Genomic DNA, 13,906 nt, shown 5'->3' with positions numbered 1-13,906 from the left:
TGGTACTAGTACCGGCAGGCTTTTCAAGGATTATTGCAGGTCTGGCCGTCTCTTCTCACCTCCATTCGCCGCAGCTTGAAAGAACAACTTGCGTCCGCAGATAACATTTCGGCCAGTCTCCGGCTGTTTAACACTACCGAGCTTCTCGAGACTTTGCTCCTCTAGATTTCTGTGTTTGACGACCTTGCGAGAGACGCCTCACACACAATTCCAGCACATTTGTCGGTCACAACGGGAGCATTAGTCGGATCATTGCCTGCACCACAGATTTCAAGCCTCCTTACCTGCACTTCCGTATCATTCTTTATCTCGGACACGAACCCCACCTTCACGATCACGGCTATATCATCTTCAACATGGCCGACGCTACTAACAACCATGCTCAGGTGAGCCACGATCCTCATTCCAAGCCGCTCAGGAACCGGAAGGATAACGCCCGGCCAATCGGCAAGACCAAAACAAGTCAAGACGGTCCGCATGGCAGGAGATTGGGCGCCGACGTCGTATGCGAGTACGATGGTCTGCTTCAAGATCAGCTCGACTACAAACAACTCCCATCCGGCCCGGCCCAATCCTTTCAATTTCCAGCCTGTCGAAACCGCCTTGCATGCAGACGAGCGGACTCTACTTTACCAGACTCGAAGCCTTCGTCCGCAGCATCTAACACGATTTTTTGCCACCAGTTGAGAAGGTGCTTGTTGCCGGCCATCCCATCAGGTCAATGAAGTCCTCCTAGCTTCACTCGGTCGGCCACACCACGCGATGAGTGGAGTCTGCGGACATCGGGCCACGGACTGTCGCATGATCAAGGAGAGATGTATGAAATTGCGTGTACCTGGTGAAGGACGGATTTCCGGACCGTGCGACCTTCTGGCCGATACCGCGGTCGACTACAGGACCTACCTTGCTCCTTACGAAGCCGTTGCGGACGACGTGATCGAGCATCTCTGAGCAAATCCTCCACAATTCTCTTGTTTGTTGCCTCCACCACAAGAGCGACTCCCATGAGCCATTCATCACCATCGGCACAACACTCGGAACATCACATCGATTCCCCTCTTCGTCCTGGCCCGTCCTGACGAGCTTCGACTTTGGGACGTTGCGCTTTCCCACTCGGACGGACCACCTTGTACGCTGCATCTCCACCACGCTGCGCTGGCCTCAAAACACCGCCGGACTATCCTTGAACGGCTCCGGCTCCTCGCCGCATTGTCGCGGTCTCCACCATCGTCCATCGACAGCCGCATCCCGCCCTATCCATTCAACAACGCGGAAGAGTAGCCGACTGGGGTAAAGATGGACCGTGTCGCCATGCAATCCCAAAACCCCGGATCGCTGCTAGTCTTGCTCGTGGAAGCAAATGACCTCGACCGAGCCGTCGGGCACTTTCCCTACATCCGCTGAGGAGGCCCATGACTGCCGACATTTGTCCCACAACTACTGGTGTCCGTCCTACTGCGGCTGTGAAACCTTACACTTCATCCAACAAAGCGAACAACCGCTCGAGAAATCCGACCGAGCACAACCCACAACGCCTTACAGGCTCCCAAGACGAAAGCCGCCCGACCCAGCACGCCTTACAGCATCACCGAAGGTGCCGGAAAGCTGGTTCGAGGACCCAATATTGGAAGTTACTCTGGTAGATCTCAAGCCTATCTTACTGGGTCGACACGCACGCATTACCATCTTCGCATAGTGTTGGAGACCTCATGTCACCAAGCTGATGACCAGCCGCCTTCGCATGCTTTTGGGCTGGATGACTACCATCGAGACGGAGCTGTCAGTCACATGTGAAGACAATCGCATCGACTGAGCAAAGCTGCTCTTCAGATACCTCTCCTCGGGTATCTTGGCCATCGATGTTCACAGACAGGACCTCGAATCCTCCATTGGTCCAGCGTTACGAAGCCTCTGCGATCTCGTGTATCTCTGCAGATGTGAATACTCAGCTCCCAGACGACGATGGTACCTCGAACCGTCAACTCATGGCGCCAATCTTTCCTTATTGGCTTCATCTGCCGAACTACAGTTACTTCGAGAACATGATGCCAATGTACTCGGGCTCAGGCTGACGATACAGCATCCGTTAAGCTCGGATCACCATCGTAGCGGATCACCATCGTATGTCTACACCCTGGTGACCCGAGGATGCCATTTCACAGAAAGAAGCTAGCCTATGAGCCGTGATCGACGTAAACGTGCCAGATGACTTCGAGGAACTTCAAACCGGCAAGACGAGAAAGGCGTACTCGCCGGGACTTGAAACTTCGTGGAAAGTGCGTCTTTTTCAACGGCGCTGTGTTTTGGAATATCGCGCCATGGCCACAACAACATATTCCTTCTCGGCCAAACGTTCCAGGACGTCTTCTGTTTCGGACGAGCCACCCACGCGGTTGACTCCAGAGAGTCGGGCATGGTCGTCTCAACTTCGAATCGATCACATTCGTCGATTGTTGGTCCTGTTGGTGGTTGCCAGTTGATCAGAGCCTTGAGAAATCTTCTCGACCTGCCGAGAACTTCGAATGTGCTTTGGGCGCTACTCTGTGCTACAGTCCAAGGAGTCAGCCGGATTGGCCCAACCAGCTGGTTCACGGTCGACCCACGTCACCCACTTTCCATCCAACCTCCGCATGGGGCTTTCATCCGCACTCTGGGCCACGACCGAATTTACCATGAACACTCCGGCAACTCCAGCCATCGCTAAGGGCGTGTTGCTGCCGTGCGATGCTCCTGGTGTTTGAAGCGGAACACGGACTTACTACTGATGACGGTCGAGCATGATGGTTGAGCAACACGGTTGAGCAGCAGTGAGTTCAAGTACCTTGAGGTTCTGATCTTCAAGCAGGTACCAGTCCTCGCCATCTTCCTGCCAGTTCAAGTCTAAGAAATGGAGATAGAGCATATATGCTGGCACGATCGAGTTCAGCGCCTACACTCAACTCCGCATGATGTGAGTGAGAGTCTCACTGCTCAAAGCGAGTGGTGCAATACCGAAATTCCATCTCCAGGTGTCAGACCGACCAGCCGGAACCGCAAGTAGCACGGCGAGTGCAGCCTTCGCACTTATAGATCGAATTCGCAGCAAATTGATCATCAGCGTGGACCCGCTACCTGCTCATCCTGCTTGATGTATGGGGTCCCGACCCACGACATTCCTGCTAAGTATATCGGATCTCTCGTCCTCGACACTGCATATGGCTCGCAGCGCACATGACGCAGGGCACTGCCAGCTCTACAGAACTCACAGTCCTCAGCAGTCTTCCAACAGTTGTTTGCATTCTCTGGGAAGGACCGATCTAGATCCGGAACGCCTTCGAAATCAGGCACAGCGAAGAGAACCATTCCAGCATTCGTGGAACCAGTCTCAACATATCGTTCGCCAGCCGGGGATTGACATCATCACTCGAACGTGCTCATCTAGCGTACTGTTTCTACAAATCTCAACCACCCCTTGTCCTCCCCGTCCGAGCACCAACCGCATGATCGATGACCCAAGGATGAGACGCCTGAAAGGAACCAGAGACGAGCCTTTGCCGGCCTCTCTTGCGACGATGGTGTTCCCATCATCGCGATCAGCTGTCACTGAATGCTTTCGACTTGATCGCACACTCCAGCAAAGATTTGCGACTATGCGCGGGTGAGGTAAACTGGCAATTCTGCCGGATCGACGGATCGAGCGGCTGCAGCCTCCGCATATTCCGTATGGAGCAAGCGACCGACCATGCTGGACGGGACAGCGCCCTCATTGGCGGTAGCGGACTCCTGCTTATCGCTCATGAGGTCTTATTCCTGTGCAGCGCGAGTCTGGACATCGTCGATGATCACGGAGGTTACGAAGTCACCCTCCCTGCTAGCACCGACATCACCGGACAGACATCACCGGACAGCGCCCTCGTCAGCTCCTGCTTGTCGTTCCTGAGGCCTCACTCCTGCGTTGTGGGGACCCGAAGATTTTTGAGGGTGATTGAGTTTCCCGAAGTCATCCTCCCAGCTATCAACGACACCGGCAGAGATTGAAGTGAGGCCGCTAACTCTCACTACTCTCCGTCGCTCCCTCTCCGTCTGGATGGAGGCTCCGAAGCCGTCTGCCCAGCCATCACCGACATCGACGGCGATTGGAACAAGGTCGCTTTTCCGATTGTCATGCTGACTCTTACTGCTCTCATTGGCTCCCTCTCCGCCTGGTTCCGCCGTAATGGCCGTGTGGGTGAAGAAAACCGGAAAGTCGATACAGCTGAAAGAAAAGTCACGAATCTAGACTATGCTACTTAGGCGTCAGACGAGGAAAGAGTATCCTTTTCGGTGAGATGTACACGTTCTCGCAGTAGAGCTTGCTGATCTGATTCTTCCTGCAGCCGCCGCTGATCAAACCACACTTTCGACGGGAAGCATCACGAAACCGCGAACAAGCAAACTACACCAGCTCTCCAACAGCCAACCGCGAGCAAAGAAGGCACAACATGTATGTCAAACGAGCCTCGGCCATGCAAATGCTCAAGAAGCGTCGAACCCAGACGAGAAGCCTCAAGAAACTTACATACAGAAGATCTCAATTGCCATACAACGAGGATCCTCAACACAAGAGTCTCGGCCACCGGAGACCTTGTCTACTCAATGTCTTGCATGCGATGGAGTCATCGACGACATCTCATCCACCACGTGAAGCCTTGGCGTCGACGACATTGGCAAGACACTCATTATCGAAACATCAAGCCAGATCCGTCTACGTAGTCAAGCTTTTGGTTTCAGCTAGGACATTTTGAGATTTACATGGCCTTCATTCGTCAGGCACTGGTGAACATGTATGGAATGGTAGCATTTGGAGTTTCATCACTCGGCTGCCTGCATTCTGCGGAGATTTCCGGAAATCCTGATGAAGCAAACGAAGTCGACGATGATGCCGACGTGGATTACCAAGGTAAGCACTACCTCTATCTCCATCTGTCCTCTTCTTGTTCTCCTCCTCTATCAAAGCAAGCACACGAGCAAGACCCTCCATCCTTACGCAGACGTTGAAGTAGACGGAATCGATGGATTCCCTTCTCCCTCCATTCATGTCGGTACCCGGCGGGACCACTCCTTGGAGAGGGGATTCACCCTGAAGTTGGCACCATCTCTGATGTTGGCAACACCTTTGAAGTTGGCGATACCGCTGAAGTCGGCGATACCGCTGTATACCACGATGAGACTGAGGTCAGCGACACACCTTTTGGGCATCTGCATGCTCTCTCAGGCCTGACTTTGCGATGAACTCCTCCATTCTCCTTCCGAGAAATCAAGGTCGGCTCTTTGCCTATCTCAACACCCCAAGCGACTACCACCAGGCAACTACCACCAGGCAATTATACTCCACAGCCAGCCATGGACGTCGAAGACCAAGACTCAAAACCTGAAGACCAAGATCCCTACGACTGGCATGATCTCCTCGAATCGCGCGTACACACCCTCTTCAAGATCCGCCCAGGCCCTCCAGTCACACTGACTCCGACCCACCTCGCCCTCACCCACCTCCTCCACCGCCACCGTGCCCGCTGTACCAGCTGCCTCGGCAGCCGCCAACACTACCAATCTCGCCCGCCCTTCTTCCAAGCCGTCGACGCCATGGCCAAGCTGACCCTCACCCGTCTCGGCGTCATGTCTCAATCCCGCCTCCTCAAATACCTCGACGTCATCGCCCGCGACTGGATGTGCCGACGCTGCTGCCGTTCCAAGACGGTACACACCGAAAAGCGCCGAATTGCATTGACCTGGGTCCGCGAACTACGCCGTGTGGTCGCCATGCTGACCCGCATCATCAACCTGCACGATGAAACTGCTCATCCTGAACATCCTGCCATCGACCTCACCCGCACGCCGCCGCCGCGATCTCACGACAAAGCGACCACCTGCGTCATCTGCACGGACGCTATTCCCACACCCGCCGAAGAGAAGACCTGCTTCCAATGCAACAATGTCATCCACCAGTCGTGCTTTGATCAGTACTGGCGGTCTGAAGATCTGCATCAGTTGCCTACGCTTGACAGTAAGACGGAGAAGGATGTTCTTCATCTGCCGTGTGTGTTCTGTCGATGTATTGTGCTTTCAGTTTCGAGGAGTGAGGAGGGGAGGAAGGCTTGGGAGGAGAGGAAGAGGGAGACGGAGAGGCTGGATGAGGAGTTTGCGAGGAGGTTGCAGCGGGAGGAGGAGCAGAGGAGGCGGCGTGGGAATGGAGGCGAGGAGGGAGTGGATAAGGAGAATGCGGAGCCGGAGGTGGGATCAGGAGAGGCGGGTGGGTGGTGGGATCAGGAGTAGGGCTGGGTTTTGGAGGGTCCAGTGGGAGGAAGGAGATGTCATGAGGCTTTTAATGGTGGCTTTAGCACGAATTCATGATGCACGTTTGAATGAACGATACGACCACTCTACACCTTCCTGTCGTCTCGTCTGAACAAGAAACGTAATAGTGGGAAGGTGATGATTGATGGACTTGATGGAAAGTGGCGGATATTTGATTGATCATTGCATCAATTGTGTCAACGAAAGTTGAAGGAAGCATCTACGGAGCACTCTTGGATGCTTTCATGCGAGAGTTGTTGCAGCAATTCCACCACCAGAGGACTGCCGCCTCAGAAACGAGCCATTCGAATCGCAACGTGCTCTTCTATCGATCTGTCTCTTCCGAAAATCGAATTTGTCAATCAGCATCGTTGTCGCCAGAGTCCCATGATGCGGAAGTGGTCCGCCTTACATAAGCAGCCGGAGAGCCCCAGCTTCCATCCCAGCCAAACTCAGTCCAAGAACGCAACCAACCTCACGTTGTGTACATACAACAAACACCATCAACACAGATGCCATGGCGTTTCAATACATGGTCCCCCAGGCCCGTCGCAGGCGCAAAGAAAAGCTCCTGCTTTCAGATGACCGCTGGACGTGAGATGCGGCCTGCCGAAGCCATCTCAAGAACAATGAGTGAAGAACAAAGACCTCCTTCCTGATCAAGGCAACGCAGTCTCACAACGTGATTCACGTACACCATGGCAAACACTTACAGTGGGTCTGCATCTTCACCCGTCGCTTGTCAGCTCGTTCCCGTTGCAGGTCGTCCATCTTCCAGCGCCTTCTTGCCATCTCCTCCATCTCGGATACAATCACGCAAGCCCTCATTGCTTGACCGGTTCTCTTCCACTCTGGACCACATACCGCCACCACTACTACAAACACGAACATGGTCAACACGCGAAGCAAATCCATCCGGCGTCGTAGCGTGCGAGGTGCCGAGGATCGACCTTCCTCTCCCACGCCGGAGAAGAAGAAGGGCATCATCGCCGACCTGAGATCTAACCTCTGGCACGACATGACCAAACTCGAGAGCACGTCCCTTGTGTTCCTCCCTTGTTGCTAGAAACTCTACTGACGCCTCAATCCAGAGCTCGTCGTCGCTATCATCCTCGCCGCATTCTGCTTCATCGCCGTCACTATCCTCGCCGCATTCATCCTCCGCTTTTTCAAGCCACTCGCCACGCAACAGCCTCCCATGCAAGCCAAGAGTATCGCCTCCGAGACGACAGCAGCAGAGCCCGAGGGGACCGATACAGGAGCTTGCTTGAATTTCGACGATGCGCTTGATGGAGACCTTGCGCTTTGCCCGAAGCCGAACGGAGGGTACTGGTAGTGAGGTGATGGGAAAAAAGCAGCAAGGTATGGGGAGAGAGCATGGAGGATGAGAGGGCGAGGTCGGGAACCCGGATCGCGGTCATGATGGGAAGGAGCCGGAATAAATGGAGGATCCGGTAGTGAAAAAGTATCAAGAGCTGGGATTCGACATGGCGCGGACACAAGAGGAGGGTCACAACGGAAGGACAGCATGGACAAGAAGGACAAGGACGAGCCGGAGCCGGAGGAAGTTGTGGAAGCGCCGCCGGCTCCTCCACGACTTTCACGGTCTGCTCAGGTGTAGTCGAGCAATGATCACTGGACATCTAAGGAGATTACTACATCGAGAAATCGCAAGGGTCGCAAGCAGCATGTCAAATTGTGGGCAACCTGCCGTGGTGATGTTCTCCTTGTTTTGTCTTGCGTATTTTGCCGCGCTGGATAAGCTTCAGCGGCACGGTGGAGTCAGGACTGATCTCTGGGACGCGCAGCTTAGAGGCAGAACAGCGGATGAGGCGTACTGACAACGACATTGCTTGGCGATCGCAAGTCTGACATGGTCAAGTTCCTCCGCTATCCGTACTGGTCACTCGCCTCTCTTTCCACTGTAATACAGGCGGACATCTTCGCAATCATCCAGCTGATCAAGGACGCTAGCAGGGCGACCTCAGCTGCTTCTGTGAGGATGGCAGCTTCGTTATCGGCCTGCAGTCCGAGCAGAAATGGTACGTTGCTGAGAACCACAATTCAGAGCGCAGGGCTTGCGAGGTACTTCACGAAAGTATGTATACGGGTGCAAAATCTGCGTAGGCATCGAAAGTAACAACCATATCTCGTCAATAGAGCCGTCTTGCTTTCCTCACCTACCACTACTACCGGCCTTTCCCCCGCCTTTTCTATTGCCGTCCCAACACGGCGATCCCGATCGCATCGCCAGCCACATCAACAATCGAAGAAGGCTCAGCCAGATTGTCCTCGGAGTTGGAGACTATGTACAGATCCATCAAAACTCACTAACGAACCCGTAGAGTCCTACGACGACATCCTCCGGCGATTTCAACGGCACCGCTGCTGTTCCCGAAACGAACGGTACTTGTTCTTACTCCCACGCCGTCTTCAGCCATCGAGAATAACAACCTTATCACTACTGACGTCCTCCTTCCCTCGACTGTCCTTATCCTGCTCCCAAGATGGCGAACCTGACCACAATACCGGCCACATCAACAACCGCAGAAGGCTCGGCCAGATCGCTCACGGAGGCGGAGGCTGTCACCGTTGCAGTACAACTGAAGATCCTCTGCCACTGCCAGGTGACCTTCGCTAAACAGCTGTGTTCGACTTTGCGTCCAAGACTTGAAACAAGAGCTCAATGCCGATGAGTCGACAACTTGTCATATCTGCAAACAGAGATGGTTTCGACAAGGTTGTGGCTGACTCCAACACCCAGCAACAAGTCTGAAGTTGCAGTCGAGACTTCACATCGCCAAAGGCAAGACAGAGGATGCTCTCAGCTCAACGCATCGTCACCTGGATCGGACTTCCTACTGGCGGGCGGAGGAATGTGAGCCATTGAAAGCGGCTGCGAAACAGACAAAAGTCGACACCATCTCCCTTCGTCTCGAGATCGATGCGCTCAATGCATAAGTTGGAGGCACCGAAGTCAGCGGCGCCGACCAAGAGACAAAAGAGGCAGGATGCAGATGTCATTTTATACCCGCGGTCACCCAAGAGAGTGACGCATGATGCCTCGTCCGGTTTGTCATCTACGCTGATAATTGGTCAGTGCCGCCCTCGAGGGATGCAAGAACGAGAAGCCGGTCGTCCGGTTATTGATGTCTGCAAGATGGAACCTGCGATCAGCGTCCACAAACCCAATCAGAGGCACAAGGCGTCAAAGCTGGATTCAAAACGGCCGTTCTTCAAAATGTCAACGCCGACCAAGGAGATCTCGACCATGTCGCAGGGTGGCTCGATCTCGGCTTTCTGGTCATCGTGTGACATGTCGTATTGGCATACGAAGCTCCTTCATCACGGCCTACAGCACAGACTTTCGCAGGCAGACCCACTTGCTGGCAGACCCCGGGATTCGACATGGACAACGTCGACATCGGCTTCGGAAAGCAGAATGTCATCGAACTCGGAGACGTCGGTCTCAACATCAGCTTCGAGAAGCAGAGTGTCGTTGATCTCAGAGACGTCGGTCTCAACATCAGCTTCGGAAAGCAGCATGCCATTGAGCTAAAAAGGTCGGTCTCAACGCCAGCTTCGGGGAGCAGAGTGTCGTCGACCTCAGAGACGTCGGTCTCAACATCAGATTTGGAAAGCAGAATGTCGTTGGTCTCAAGACGTCGGTCTCAACATTGAGAAGATCACCAAACTGGCACAGCTCGCTGACGTCGGCGACCAACAATTCCAGAGAACGGAGAAGAACCTCTCTCTACCTGGATCGACAATTCCGCTCCCAGGTCGTGCTGGCATGACCCTCCTTGTTTTCACGTGGTGTTGCCGGCGCATTTCTTAGAGTCCGACGAAGCCTCGACAAGACCATTGGCCAATTTCTGCATCTTTGCAGCACGCTTCCACTTAAGCTCATTCTTGAACTCCGCCTTCTTCGAGGCCATCTTCTCGTCCGGCTTTCGGAATCTTCACACAAGCGTGGTCTGAACCAGACCGTACGTCTCTGCGTGTCATTGTTGAATGTGTACGGTGATCGGTGAGAAAATTGTTCGGTGAGAATTGTATCAGCGCAGGGTTGCGCGATCTCGGAGCTGAAGGCCGGACCATCAAGGAGAGATTTGGGAATGAAAACACACAACTTCAAGACTGGCATGAGGAGAAGCTCCAGTCACACGAGAGTGGGCTGGAAAACGTTTTCGAAGTGAAGCCGGAATCTCACATGGACCAGGTGACCAGATGGATCACAAATCTTGCAAGGCCGACTTCGCGAAGGGCTGAGAGGAGGATGAACAACCATGAAAAGTCCGGCGGCGAGGACTGCGCAGCAATTCACCAGCACAGTGCGTCCATGAATATCAGAAGAACTCCGGGCCGGTGAGAACATGGCCACATCGAGCAAATTACTCCAAGCTGGAAAGCTGCTGACTGTATCCCTCTGGGTCCAGACATCTGCATGTGCAGGATACAATACGTTGGATCAGCAAGACGCAGAGTGGAGCCGAGCACCATGAGGGAAGATTCAGGAGTGATATGCCTTGATTGGCCGTCGATTGGCCGTCGATTGGCATCTCATGGCAAGTCCCATGGTGAACCCTCTTGCGTTGCCACTTTGAAGCATCTCATCCCAAGGTTTACGACTCAATTGGGCATACCATGCGGCGCTTCTATAATGCATTGGGCCTTCTTCTGCCTTGTCCGAATGGCCATTGTCACTCCAGCAGCCGCTTCATTCCATACGAACGGCCCCATTCGTCCAGGACTCCTCTTCGATGGCCGGTATGCAGAGGTCTGTCATCTCCGGGCGTACATTCTCGCTAATCGATACGGAGGAGCACGCACTCGAGCACATCTAGACGACCGACGAAGCATTCAAAGTACAACTTGTATCGGAATCTCCTACTACGGACGAAGACCACTAAGATCACGAAAACGTTCGTAAGAGCGCACCATCTCCGCGGTGAGTAGCACGGATCTCACACTAAAACCCTGCCGTCAAAGGCAGCCAGAGCAAGAGTGCGATCCAGCCGAATCTGCCTGCCTTCCTTCGGCATTGAGCGCGAGATGAGCCATTCGCAAGATCCAAATGCCAAAATTCGATGACCGTCGCGGCTGAATCGTCGAATCCACCATTCGATCATAGCCATGTCAGCTCTGGACTGCTTCCTCGGTTACGCATGACCGTCAACTGGCCCGCACGAAATGTCAACATCCAATAGCCGGGCTCGGGACATCCAGACTTTATGGCTGACCGGAATTTCCGGACACCTACATTGATCGCTTTTTGAGCCGTGACATCGGGGAGTTTCAGCTCCTCTTCGAGAACTCGAGACAATCCAGTGCCGACGTTCAGATGAGCACTGCTGGTCGCGGCGTTTGCTCCGACGACCGCATGATAATGTTCTTCTTGAATTTGCAAACTTGAGATTGATTAGTTCTCGGGCACTGTCATATCCAGCCGCCCGTGGACTCTCTTGTCCGACCGGATTGCGGCGTGTCAATCAAGCGCGTACAGGCTCGTTCCGTCGGTTCGGAGACGTGATCCCGGCTTCTTGGCTTCCTTGGTCCAGTCCCTCCGGAAGTGCTTGCTAAGCCATCGAGTGCTTTTCACATCGCACAAACCGACCACACCGCTCCTATTCAGAGCAAACGAGTCGCTCCGTCCTGCATCCAGCACGGGTTCTCCAGATATATTGTTTCGCTCCGCCACATGCTCTCCTGCATGATGGAGCAAAAGGAACCGAGATGACCTGGCGTCGAAGTCACCCGCATCATTGTGCGCCGATCCGCCGAGGCATCCGTAAATGGATGAACGAGTTTGCTCATTCATTCGTACCAGCTTTGTATTGAGCTCGCGGTATTCCATTATTTGCTCCCTTTGGGAATGTCATTCCACGATAGTACTGGCTGAATCTCAACCTCCACCTACTACCCATCCTCCCAACCCGCTACAAACCTCAAAATCTCTTCAACAAACCTATTGACCCCCTCCGCGACCTCCCTCCCCACAATCACCTCCTCCGCGGTCTGCCCATTCCACCTCAGACCCAAATTCCCCACGCCGTCCAACAATCTCGCCCGTACATTCTCTCTTACAGCCCTGCCCTCCTGTCTCTTGGCCCAGACGTCAACGACCCAAGCTAATGTTTCGTCCATGGAGTCGAGTTCGACGAGTTGTCGATGGAGAATGGACGGAGAAAGGGCTGTGCGAGGTTGCAGGTGTAGGAAGGCGCGGTGGAGGGCGAGGGTGGAGGTTAGGTGGATGGCGAGGGTTGGGGTTGTCCAAGCTGTTGTTGAGGTCGAGGGTAGAGGCAGCAGATCTGGCAGTAGAGATGAGTTTGATCTGAGGGACGGCGGAGGATCGAGAGATGGCGGAGGATCGAGGGACGCCGGAGGACTGAGCAAGTGCGGAGGACCGATAGAGTGCGGAGGATTCATAGGCCGCGGAAGAGAACCAGGTAAATAAACGCTGTGGAAGAGGACCGAGTAAAATGTCACTGCGAAGAGGAAGCGTGCAATGCGGGAACAGGCGGTTGGCTTTTGGATCGCCTTCTTCTTCTTCTGCTTCGGCTTCTCGGATGCAGTGAGCTCAGGCGATGGTGGACCGAAGACGTCGTTTGGATCTCTGAGAACGGGAGGCTGACCTTTCTTAGCATAGGAAGAGGCATGCGACGTTTACATCAGAGGGGAGGAGAAACCTACTTTGGGTTGGCGGTTCGAAGGCTCGGCGAGCGTATTCGTGCTCAATGGTGGGTCTGTGATACCGTGAAGCTGTGAGGATATCGTTGTCAGCGCTGAGCCTTTGAGAAGAAAGAACATTGTTCGGATCGGGGGCGCAGACGAACTTTGGTACCGTTAGAGGCTGTCATGGAAACCAGTGGCTGGCTTGATTCATGGATATGGCCATAAAGATACGAAGACTACAATGGTTAGTGTTAGTCCCTTTCACAAAGCCAACAGAGAGAGGTCACGAGACTCACCTCCTCCTTCCTCTCATCAGTCCCGCTGGACCGTCGCGATTCATCCGATACACTACCGACGTCGTCTTTCTCCGCATCGTGATCAGCATCCAAAGACATCCTTTCCTGCACCCTTCTCAACCTCTCTTCCAATTCCTCGTCGATTTCCTCCGCCTGCGAGACGACTTCCTCCGGCACATGTTGATCTCCAGGTAAATGTTCGTAGCCGCGCTCGACGTCGTGTAGGCGGTCATCGTCGGTTTTCGATGGCGTATCAGGAGAGGAGGTACAGCTATCTTCCTCTGCAATCGAGGAGCCGACCATGATTTCTGGTTGAGAGTTTCGAGCGAAGCGTCGGTGGACAGCCTCCCAGTCTGCGGCCGTGCGGCGGGGAGTCTTGTCCGGAGGCGGGATGTTTTCGGATATGGTGGAGATGGATTGACTTGCGAGCCACTCTGGGAGGGAGATGAGTTCGTCTGCGTCGCTCATCGGGTCCTTGGTCATTTGTTAGCTGATAATGTGATCGGACGACGAGCAGCGAATATGCCGTGATTAACACCTTACGTCTTTTCCAGCAAATGGCAAGGCCGTCTTGTTTTGGTATATGAGCGATTGCGGTGGAGTAGTTGCCGAGGTGGTGTCGC

At 54.0% G+C, this 13,906-nt stretch overlaps 5 protein-coding genes across 5 annotated transcripts; 4 read left to right on the top strand and 1 right to left on the bottom strand.

Moving 5' to 3' along the window:
- Nucleotides 1-2,945: 2,945 nt before the first annotated feature.
- Nucleotides 2,946-4,017, top strand: MYCGRDRAFT_97712 (uncharacterized protein; the record flags this gene model as incomplete). Its single annotated transcript, XM_003847249.1, has 2 exons — nucleotides 2,946-2,950; nucleotides 3,615-4,017. The coding sequence occupies 2 exons, from the start codon at nucleotides 2,946-2,948 to the stop codon at nucleotides 4,015-4,017; spliced, it is 408 nt and encodes a 135-aa protein (XP_003847297.1).
- A 1,344-nt stretch (nucleotides 4,018-5,361) lies between these two features.
- On the top strand, nucleotides 5,362-6,291 carry MYCGRDRAFT_97711 (uncharacterized protein; the record flags this gene model as incomplete). Its single annotated transcript, XM_003847250.1, has 1 exon — nucleotides 5,362-6,291. One exon carries the CDS (start codon nucleotides 5,362-5,364, stop codon nucleotides 6,289-6,291), a length of 930 nt encoding a protein of 309 aa, XP_003847298.1.
- Nucleotides 6,292-8,185: 1,894 nt separating this feature from the next.
- Nucleotides 8,186-9,273, top strand: MYCGRDRAFT_97710 (uncharacterized protein; the record flags this gene model as incomplete). Its single annotated transcript, XM_003847251.1, has 2 exons — nucleotides 8,186-8,354; nucleotides 9,077-9,273. 2 exons carry the CDS (start codon nucleotides 8,186-8,188, stop codon nucleotides 9,271-9,273), a joined length of 366 nt encoding a protein of 121 aa, XP_003847299.1.
- A 447-nt stretch (nucleotides 9,274-9,720) lies between these two features.
- On the top strand, nucleotides 9,721-10,817 carry MYCGRDRAFT_97709 (uncharacterized protein; the record flags this gene model as incomplete). Its single annotated transcript, XM_003847252.1, has 4 exons — nucleotides 9,721-9,875; nucleotides 10,246-10,301; nucleotides 10,380-10,646; nucleotides 10,768-10,817. The coding sequence occupies 4 exons, from the start codon at nucleotides 9,721-9,723 to the stop codon at nucleotides 10,815-10,817; spliced, it is 528 nt and encodes a 175-aa protein (XP_003847300.1).
- Nucleotides 10,818-12,231: 1,414 nt separating this feature from the next.
- Nucleotides 12,232-13,766, bottom strand: MYCGRDRAFT_97708 (uncharacterized protein; the record flags this gene model as incomplete). The annotated part of the gene is made up of 3 exons (XM_003847173.1): nucleotides 12,232-12,951; nucleotides 13,006-13,074; nucleotides 13,284-13,766. The coding sequence occupies 3 exons, from the start codon at nucleotides 13,764-13,766 to the stop codon at nucleotides 12,232-12,234; spliced, it is 1,272 nt and encodes a 423-aa protein (XP_003847221.1).
- Between the last annotated feature and the right edge of the window lie 140 nt (nucleotides 13,767-13,906).

This window comes from Zymoseptoria tritici, chromosome 16, assembly GCF_000219625.1.
Source record: "Zymoseptoria tritici IPO323 chromosome 16, whole genome shotgun sequence".
Taxonomy (NCBI): domain Eukaryota; kingdom Fungi; phylum Ascomycota; class Dothideomycetes; order Mycosphaerellales; family Mycosphaerellaceae; genus Zymoseptoria; species Zymoseptoria tritici.
The sequence above is the reverse complement of the archived record's forward strand: the minus strand, read 5'-3'. Positions and strand labels throughout refer to the sequence as shown.